At 44.3% G+C, this 10,375-nt stretch overlaps 1 protein-coding gene across 2 annotated transcripts; it reads left to right on the top strand.

Moving 5' to 3' along the window:
- The first annotated feature begins 1,434 nt into the window (after positions 1 to 1,434).
- Positions 1,435 to 10,081, top strand: LOC125524854 (DNA-directed RNA polymerase II subunit RPB1). 2 transcript variants are annotated; one of them, XM_048689881.2, is made up of 14 exons: positions 1,435 to 1,762; positions 2,594 to 2,857; positions 3,574 to 3,873; positions 3,959 to 4,117; positions 4,223 to 4,384; positions 4,465 to 4,685; positions 4,777 to 4,918; positions 5,018 to 5,353; positions 5,430 to 5,716; positions 5,797 to 6,055; positions 6,228 to 9,413; positions 9,466 to 9,537; positions 9,657 to 9,709; positions 9,953 to 10,081. In XM_048689881.2, exons 1-14 carry the CDS (start codon positions 1,679 to 1,681, stop codon positions 10,020 to 10,022), a joined length of 5,595 nt encoding a protein of 1,864 aa, XP_048545838.1. In that variant the 5' UTR covers positions 1,435 to 1,678; the 3' UTR covers positions 10,023 to 10,081. The 2 variants fall into 2 exon arrangements, with proteins under 2 accessions (XP_048545838.1, XP_048545837.1); XM_048689880.2 differs by having other exon boundaries at positions 1,436 to 1,762; positions 6,228 to 9,367; positions 9,637 to 9,696; positions 9,781 to 10,081.
- The last annotated feature ends 294 nt before the right edge of the window (positions 10,082 to 10,375 follow it).

Raw genomic sequence — 10,375 nt, 5'->3', positions numbered from 1 at the left:
AATTAAGTGGGAGATGCATTGGTTAGCTCGTTTGGCCTTGTATAGATGGAAAAATGAAATTTGGGTTTAGGCCTTATATAGATGGAAGGAGGGAATAACTATATTTCTCTGAACATGCATGGAAAATACTACCTATATTCTATATATACTTACAACTATATAATAATTAAGCACAATAAGCCACACACACAGAGAGAGAGATAGGTTTTAATTTTCATTTAAATTTCGTCAAAATATATTGCAACCAATCCACACAGCAACGCGCGAGGCATCATCTAGTTACCAAAGTAAAAGAAGAATGATAAAAACAATTTTTTATGCATGCTCACCTTTGAATATTCCCACTCAATTCAGTGGTAAGCCTTCATCGTATCTACTCAAGGGCATAAAAGTGCATATGTTCGATGTGTTATCCTGCATGCACCACCGATTGGGTGGCTTGGTTGTGTATTGTTGCTAGGCAATGGGGGCTTTTGACACTCATGAGTATGTAACACAAACAACATCTCATTGGTGCATGAACAATCCCCCCCCCCCCTGAAAAGGTCAGTACAAAGATTAGTTGTGCAGTTAATGTTATTCCCAAGACTAATTGCAATTAATGCAACTACTATTATTTCTAAAGTCGGTTACTCCCTTCGTTCCTAAATGTAAGTCTTTTTAGTTGATTCCAATAAGGGACTACATACAGATGCATATAGGCATATTTTAGAGTGTTGATTCACTCATTTTGCTCCGTATGTAGTCACTCATTGAAATCTCTAAAAAGACTTATACTTAGGAACAGAGGGAGTACAATTAGTATCAATTAATGTTGTTTCCAAAATCATTTACAAATAATGCAATTAATGGTATTTTTAATTTATTGGTGATGTATTGGACACATCATTAAATCGGCCCAAGATGTTAGACATAGGTGATTGAATTAAGAGTGCTCCCCCTAAATTCCCCCTTTATCCCCTATTACCAATCATAACCCTCCACATCAGTTTGCATGTAAAAAATTAAGTAACCTTCATTTTGAACAGAGTTCATGTATACTTTTTAAAAAATGTTTATACATACTTTCTGGAGAAATAAAAGATATTCGAAACTCAGAATGATCTATCACCGACCTCGGCTCTAACGATGGGAACAACCCAGAATAGCAAAGCCACGACAATCGACGAGTCGACGACCACTCACATGCTCTCAACCGTTCCGCATTGACGCGATGGGAACCCTATCCAAAACTCTCATCTCCACCGTCTACTGCGCATCCACGGCCGGTTCAGTGCGTCTCCCTTTGTTTCCTCCCTCCCCGCACCCGGTCCACCTACACTGCGTTTCCTACTCTGAGTTGAATCCATACACCGCCTCCACGGGTCCACGCGCCCACCGGCTCACTATAGCCCGTCCGGTGCACGATACGTCTATAAGTATAGCCCCACCCCCACCCAGTTCTCCTCTTTCTCAGACGCACTCTCTCCAGATCCCCTTTCCCCTCCCCTCTCGCGGAGGAGGCGAGGACCGGTCGGATCGATCCCACTAGAGCTCGATTTTAGCCGCCAAAAAGTTTAGCGTGCTCCAGACAGGGGCTGGCCGTACGGCCCAAGCTTCGGTCGGCGGAGCGCTCGCGGCGGGCGGCGGGATCTGAGACCCAAACCCTAGGTGGCGGCGGCGCCGCCGTGGGGGTGAAATGGACGCGAGGTTCCCGTACTCGCCGGCTGAGGTGGCCAAGGTGCAGCTCGTGCAGTTCGGCATCCTCAGCCCGGATGAAATCGTAATACCTCGCCTCCCCCACCCCCACCGCCGCCTCTGTATCGTTTCTCTGCCTGGAGTGGGAACTCGTACTGGTTTGAGTGGGCTTAGCTAGCTTCGAACTCTGGATGAACTGTCATCGGGTTGCTGGTTGTTAGCTTCAATCTGGTGTTGCTTGGGTAGCGAATTGGCCGAGCTTGATCTTGCAAATATATGTTGAAGCTGATCCATTGTAACTTACCAAAGGTTCTGACACCGAACAATATATGCACGAGTGTTGTTTGGTTGAGTCGGTGTTTTGCTAACTTGGGAAACTAGTTAAACTTTGAGCAAAATGCTTGGTTGTAAGTCTCTAGTTCGGTTTGAGCTACAAGTTGTACTCCATGTAATACTATTCAAGTGGGATATTTGGTTGAAACGTCGAGTTGAACTTCACACTTGTATTACATGTACATCAAAGTTTTAACAGATCTAACAAAAGGCAGATGTTCTTATTACTTGTGTGGTATTTGTATTTACTATGAATTTGGCAGTTTGGTTGTGCTTAGCAGTTTGCACTGTTTGTTTATTATCACACATGATTTTTACCGTGCTTTTGATTGGGTCATATTCAATAGAAGTTTGAATAAGGCTATACGCATCTGGTTGCTGGTATTATACTATAGATTTGCAGAATATATCTAATAAGATGGATTTGAGAGGGTTTAATAGTATGATTTGTTTGGTTCAAATGACCATCGACCGTTGTAATGATGGTCTGAGGAGTGCCTCCTGAACTGCTCCAATGGAGTGCCCAAAGAAATCTGTAGGATTGAATTTGATAAATTTTTGTGTTGCTTTGCTATTTTTGTAGAGACAAATGTCAGTGGTGGTGATAGAGCATGCAGAGACTATGGAGAGGGGGAAGGCAAAGCCTGGGGGTTTGAGTGACCCTCGTTTGGGCACTATTGACCGAAAGATCAAGTGTGATACATGTATGGCTGGGATGGCTGAGTGCCCGGGTCACTTTGGCCACCTTGAGCTTGCAAAGCCAATGTTCCACATCGGCTTCATCAAGACTGTACTCTCCATAATGCGCTGTGTGTGCTTCAACTGTTCCAAGATCCTGGCGGATGAGGTACATGACCCCTCTGTTCGTCTGGTTTCCTTTTAAGACCTGTGCATTTTACTAGGTTGTTGTTTGGTGCATGTCTAAGGTAAACTGAAAGGAGTAACTGATGTGCAAGACAAGCTAAACTGAAATCATGACAATCGTAATTTTCACTTATGTTTGTCCAATTTTGCATCTGTTCAACTTCATAGAATCTTTTTGATCAGGTGCGATGAACCTGTACATGCAATTGATTTAGACATCTTTCATGTTTGTTATGGATCTGGAATTCAACATTGGAAGCCAAGATTATCTTTGTGAAATTTCAATAGAGCCTGCCATTGGTAGAACTGCATCAGACAAAAGAAAACTGCATTTATGATGTGTCCCCGTAGCAATGCCTATTTTATTAATTATTGTCTTTGGTAAAATAACCAGAACCATTGAACCTAATTACAAATAACTTGGCGTTTTCTCATGAATTCTGAGAAAGGTTGTTCTTGCATGTTAGCTACTCCCTCCGTTCACAAATATAATATGTTCTGGATATTTCAATATGGACTACATACGGACTGAAATGAGTGAATAAACACACTAAAATGTGTCTATATACATCAGATTCACAAAAAAGTTAGAACATCTTATATTTGTGAACGGAGGGAGTACTAAACAGTATCATAGCGTGGACCATTTATTTTGTGTGCCTTGATCTTGGCATGTTATTTATCAGTGATGTCTTGCAGGACGATACCAAGTTCAAGCAGGCTCTGAAAATCAGGAACCCAAAAAATAGATTAAGAAGAATATATGATGCTTGCAAGAGCAAAAAGATTTGTGCTGGGGGTGATGAACTTGAGGTTCAAGATCAGCAGGATGCTGATGAGCCAGTGAAGAAAAGAGGTGGTTGTGGTGCTCAGCAGCCAAATATCACAGTTGATGGTATGAAGATGGTTGCTGAATTTAAAGCAACAAAGAAGAAAAGTGATGATCAAGATCAACTCCCTGAACCAGTGGAGCGAAAGCAAATTCTCTCTGCCGAGAGGGTATTTACATTATCCTTACTCAATTCAATAGGTTCTAAGAATTTGCAGCTAATCACATGGCTCACATGATGGTTTATTGGGGCAGGTCCTTAATGTTCTCAAGCGTATAAGTGATGAGGACTGTCTTTTGTTGGGCCTGAACCCTAAGTTTGCTCGTCCTGATTGGATGATACTGCAAGTCCTTCCAATTCCTCCACCGCCTGTCAGACCATCTGTTATGATGGATACTTCCTCCAGAAGTGAGGTTAGCCCACTACTACTAAAATTATTATGAATGGATCCAATGGTTGGTTCACAGGTCTCACCCTTCCACTCACTGTTTATCTTGCTGTTTCTTCTGTTTCTACAGGATGATTTGACTCATCAATTAGCGATGATAATTCGACATAATGAGAATTTGAGGAGGCAAGAGAGAAATGGAGCCCCAGCTCACATTATAACTGAGTTTGCTCAGTTGTTGCAGTTTCACATTGCAACGTACTTCGATAATGATCTTCCTGGACAACCAAGGGTGAGTAGTCTATAAGTGCACTCCCCATATTAATCACTAATAGATAAGTTATTCTCATTATCTGTTGTGGAAATATCCAGGCCACTCAGCGTTCTGGAAGGCCTATTAAGTCAATATGCAGCAGGCTGAAAGCAAAAGAAGGCCGGATTAGAGGAAACTTAATGGGGAAGCGTGTTGATTTCTCAGCTCGTACTGTCATCACACCCGATCCGAATATCAACATTGATCAATTGGGGGTGCCATGGAGTATTGCTTTGAATCTGACATACCCAGAAACTGTCACTCCATATAACATCGAGAGGTAAATTAATTTTCTGTTATTAAGGCATCTTATGTAATCACTCTTCTTGCATTGGTATGTGAGAAGTTATGTCTAAATCTGATCATACCAGGTTGAAAGAGCTAGTAGAATATGGGCCTCACCCACCCCCAGGTAAGACAGGTGCAAAGTACATCATCAGGGAAGATGGTCAGAGGCTGGATCTTCGCTATGTGAAGAAAAGTAGTGATCAGCATTTGGAGCTGGGTTACAAGGTTAGTGCTGACATCGTTGCAGCATCTACCGTTTTAATGGTGACATAAACAAAAATTGCCTTTTGGTTTGGCTCACCTGTTTTGTGCTTGACTTCTCAGGTGGAAAGACACCTCAATGATGGAGATTTTGTTCTTTTCAACCGGCAACCAAGTCTTCATAAAATGTCTATCATGGGGCATCGTATTAAAATTATGCCGTACTCAACTTTCCGCCTGAACCTGTCTGTCACATCACCATACAATGCAGATTTTGATGGGGATGAAATGAATATGCATGTTCCTCAGTCATTTGAGACAAGAGCTGAAGTTTTAGAGTTGATGATGGTGCCAAAATGTATTGTCTCGCCTCAAGCGAATAGACCTGTTATGGGTATTGTCCAGGACACACTTCTTGGGTGTCGAAAAATAACCAAAAGGGACACTCTTATTGAAAAGGTTAACATACTCTCCTTAAACACCTAATATTATTGTTTGTAGTTTTTGTAGCTTAATGTTCTGAAATTTCTCCCAGGATGTATTTATGAACATACTAATGTGGTGGGAAGATTTTGATGGGAAGGTCCCTGCACCTGCCATTTTGAGACCAAGACCGATTTGGACTGGCAAACAAGTTTTCAACTTGATTATTCCCAAGCTAATCAATTTAATAAGATTTTCAGCCTGGCATGCTGAAACAGAAAGTGGATTTATTACTCCAGGAGATACTATGGTCCGGATAGAGAAGGGAGAGCTTCTGTCTGGTACACTTTGCAAAAAAACACTTGGGACGTCAACTGGAAGTCTTATTCATGTTATTTGGTAAGTTATAAACGTTGCATTGCAGTTTTTGGTACACATGTTCTGTGCTGAATAATTTTGGTTGGTTTAACTGTTTGCAGGGAAGAGGTAGGGCCAGATGCTGCACGGAAGTTCTTGGGTCATACACAGTGGCTGGTCAACTACTGGCTTCTGCAAAACGGTTTCAGTATTGGTATTGGAGATACAATTGCAGATGCTGCTACTATGGAGAAGATTAACGAGACAATTGGAACAGCTAAGAATGAGGTGAAGGAGCTTATTAAGCAAGCACAAGAGAAGAACTTGGAACCTGAGCCAGGACGCACCATGATGGAATCATTCGAAAACCGAGTAAATCAGGTACTGCTGAATGCTCTTGATTGGTTCTTTCATCTGGGAAGGAGTAAGCCATCAGCTTTTTTTGGGAGAGTTTGATTCTTCCATTTGGGAGACTTTGATCCTTCCATATGGGAAGGAGTAAGCCATCAGTTTTTTGGTAGACTTGTTTTGACATATCCGTTTTCCATGCTAGGTTCTTAACAAGGCTCGTGATGATGCTGGGAGTAGTGCTCAGAAGAGTTTGTCTGAGAGCAACAATTTGAAAGCTATGGTCACTGCAGGCTCAAAAGGCAGTTTCATTAATATTTCGCAAATGACTGCTTGTGTCGGACAGCAGAATGTTGAGGGCAAGCGGATTCCATTTGGTTTTGTTGATCGTACATTGCCCCACTTCACGAAAGATGACTACGGCCCAGAAAGTCGTGGGTTTGTTGAGAACTCTTACCTTCGAGGTCTGACACCACAAGAATTTTTCTTCCATGCTATGGGTGGTAGAGAAGGTTTGATTGATACTGCTGTGAAAACCTCCGAGACGGGATATATTCAGCGGAGGCTCGTGAAGGCTATGGAGGACATTATGGTGAAATATGATGGTACTGTGCGAAATTCGCTGGGTGATGTTATTCAATTCTTGTATGGAGAAGATGGCATGGATGCTGTTTGGATTGAATCACAGAAATTGGACTCCCTGAAGATGAAAAAGGCTGAGTTTGATAATGTATTTCGTTATGAACTCGATGATGAGAACTGGAGGCCTACTTACATGTTGCCGGACCATGTTGATGATTTGAAGACCATTCGTGAATTCAGAAATGTGTTTGAGGCAGAGGTTCAGAAATTAGAAGCTGACAGATTACAGCTTGGGACTGAAATTACTACAACTGGCGACAATACATGGCCTATGCCTGTCAACCTGAAGCGGCTTATCTGGAATGCTCAGAAGACTTTCAAGATTGATTTAAGAAGACCTTCTGACATGCACCCGATGGAAATTGTGGAAGCAATAGATAAGCTGCAAGAAAGACTTAAGGTTGTCCCTGGTGACGATGCCATGAGCATCGAGGCTCAGAAGAACGCTACTTTGTTCTTCAATATCCTGCTTCGCAGCACATTTGCTAGCAAGAGGGTCTTGAAAGAATACAGGCTTACAAAGGAATCCTTCGAATGGGTCATTGGTGAGATTGAATCGAGATTCCTCCAGTCTTTGGTAGCTCCTGGTGAAATGATTGGATGTGTGGCTGCACAGTCCATTGGAGAACCGGCAACTCAGATGACACTGAATACTTTCCATTATGCTGGTGTTAGTGCTAAGAATGTTACCCTTGGAGTTCCCAGGTTAAGAGAGATCATTAATGTCGCCAAGAAGATAAAGACTCCATCTCTGTCTGTTTTCCTAAAGCCTGAGGTAAGCAAGAAAAAAGAATTGGCTAAGAATGTGCAGTGTGCCTTGGAGTACACTACACTGCGTAGTGTGACCCATGCCACTGAGATATGGTATGATCCTGATCCTCTAGGAACCATTATTGAAGAGGATGTGGAATTTGTCAGGTCATATTATGAAATGCCTGATGAGGATATTGACCCGGATAAGATCTCTCCTTGGCTGCTGCGTATTGAGCTGAACCGTGAGATGATGGTTGATAAGAAATTGAGCATGGCTGATATTGCAGAGAAGATCAATCATGAATTTGACGATGACTTGTCATGCATATTCAATGATGATAATGCAGATAAGCTCATCCTTCGTGTCCGCATTACAAATGACGAAGCTCCAAAAGGAGAAATACAGGATGAATCTGCTGAGGATGACGTCTTCCTCAAGAAGATTGAGGGTAATATGTTGACTGAGATGGCCCTTCGAGGCATTCCAGATATTAACAAGGTCTTCATCAAATACGGGAAGGTCAATAAATTTGATGAAAGTGAGGGTTTCAAACCAGATAACGAGTGGATGCTTGATACAGAAGGTGTAAACCTCTTGGCCGTGATGTGTCATGAGGATGTTGATTCTACAAGGACAACAAGTAACCATTTGATTGAAGTGATTGAGGTTCTTGGGATTGAGGCTGTCCGCAGATCTCTCTTGGATGAGCTGAGGGTGGTTATATCTTTTGATGGGTCTTATGTGAACTACAGGCATCTGGCCATTCTCTGTGATACGATGACATACAGAGGTCACCTGATGGCTATTACTAGGCATGGTATAAATCGTAATGACACAGGGCCCCTCATGAGATGTTCTTTTGAAGAAACAGTGGATATCTTGCTTGATGCTGCTGTATATGCGGAATCTGATTACCTGAGAGGTGTGACTGAGAACATTATGCTTGGCCAGCTTGCTCCTATTGGTACAGGAGGCTGTGGATTGTATCTGAATGACCAGATGCTGCAGCAGGCCATTGAGCTTCAACTCCCAAGCTATGTTGAAGGTCTGGACTATGGCATGACACCAGCGCGTTCACCCATGTCCGCGACACCGTACCGTGATGGAGGAATGATGTCACCAATGTTGAGTCCAAATTTCAGGGCTTCCCCAATTACAGATGCTCAGTTCTCACCATATGTTGGGGGCATGGCATTCTCACCCGTCCCGTCAAACTACAGCCCATCCTCTGGAGGTGGTTACAGTCCATCTTCTCCGGTGTTCAGCCCAGGGCCAGGACATGGTTACAGTCCCACTTCTCCATCATACAGCCCTGCATCGCCCAGCTACAGCCCCACCTCTCCATCATATACGCCTGGCTCTCCTTCCTACAGCCCGACCAGTCCATCATACTCTCCGACCAGTCCATCATACTCGCCAACATCCCCGAGCTACAGCCCCACATCTCCTAGCTACAGCCCCACATCTCCGAGCTACAGCCCAACATCACCAAGCTATAGCCCCACATCTCCGAGCTATAGTCCAACATCACCGGTTTATAGTCCGACCTCGCCAGCATACAGCCCGACATCTCCTGCATACAGCCCGACGTCGCCATCTTACAGCCCAACGTCGCCATCATACAGCCCCACTTCTCCCTCGTACAGCCCAACATCGCCCTCATACAGCCCGACATCACCCTCATACAGCCCCACGTCGCCCTCATACAGCCCGACATCCCCGTCATACAGCCCTACCTCGCCCTCATACAGCCCTACATCGCCTGCATACAGCCCTACATCGCCTGGTTACAGCCCGACGTCACCGAGCTACAGCCCTACTTCACCGAACTACAGCCCCACTTCACCGAGCTACAATCCTTCTTCGGCCAAGTACAGTCCTTCACATGCTTATTCTCCAAGCAGCCCAAGGATGATGAGCCCGTACAGTCAGACTTCTCCGAACTACAGGTATTCTGTTGATAGCTTTGGCCGTTCTTTCGGTGTTGTGTTCCATGTATGTCTATGCTTTATTTTGATTACATTACACCTCTGTTTCGTTTCTCCAGCCCGACCTCACCGACCTACTCGCCCACCTCACCATCATATGCACAACCAAGCCCGTCATACAGCCCTACAAGGTGAGCCCATTTCTGTTGATAATCACCATTGTTTCTAACTTAAAACGTTGTTGCTGTGGCAATACATGGGTTTTCTAACACGTTGCGCGAGTGTTGCAGCCCGCACACTACCTCTGGAGGACCTAGCCCAGATTACAGCCCGACATCTCCAAACTACAGGTAAATGCTTGAGGTCTTATCTCATCTGCCCGCGATGAAAGTGCGCAATTAGCTCTTCTGACAATTGTGGTTTTGAGCGTGCAGCCCCAGCGCAAGCTACTCCCCGACTGCACCGGGCTACTCCCCGTCCTCCACCGGCCCGCAGACAACTGACAAGGACGATGAGACTGTTGACTAGAAAATGGCTGCTGTTGGTTGGCTTGATGCAGAACGATGCCCCACGACCAACTCTTGTTTCCTCGTGTGTCCGGAACAGGCCTGTTGTTGTAAGCTGTGATGCTAATAGCAGCACTAGAATTTGCGGCCGTAGCTGGGCTGATATTTAATTGCGTGTTTTCTATCGGATTGTTATGCTAATGTGAACATTGGAGCTTTTGCCTTCTCATCTGTCGAGTGCTTTGCATGCGCAACTCCGTCTCGTCATGCGCAACTTCGAGACGGGAGGGGCATGCGAATGTATGGACGCAGTAGACTAACAGGGCAGCGCCACATAAACGAGATGGAATTAATGTGGTAGATTAGTCGGCAGCTCAACACAGACGAGACGGAGTGTATGGCTGCCAAGCGTTGACTAACACATGTGGTGATCTTCTGAAAATAAAAACATGTGGTGATCTTGTTGGGTACGTGGCCCGACGGTACATGCTTTGTAGGTCCTGTGTTCCTCCCGCTAGCATTA

This window comes from Triticum urartu, chromosome 7A (assembly GCF_056163025.1).
Source record: "Triticum urartu cultivar PI428250 chromosome 7A, HENAU_Tu73, whole genome shotgun sequence".
Classification (NCBI taxonomy): domain Eukaryota; kingdom Viridiplantae; phylum Streptophyta; class Magnoliopsida; order Poales; family Poaceae; genus Triticum; species Triticum urartu.
This window is presented reverse-complemented; position numbering and strand designations above follow the sequence as displayed.

Coding starts and splice junctions, on each gene's coding strand:
- LOC125524854 (XM_048689881.2), top strand. CDS start 1,679: ATGGACGCGAGGTTCCCGTACTCGCCGGCTGAGGTGGCCAAGGTGCAG. Junction 5,354..5,429: donor GGGACACTCTTATTGAAAAG/GTTAACATACTC, acceptor AATTTCTCCCAG/GATGTATTTATGAACATACT. Junction 5,717..5,796: donor AGTCTTATTCATGTTATTTG/GTAAGTTATAAA, acceptor AACTGTTTGCAG/GGAAGAGGTAGGGCCAGATG.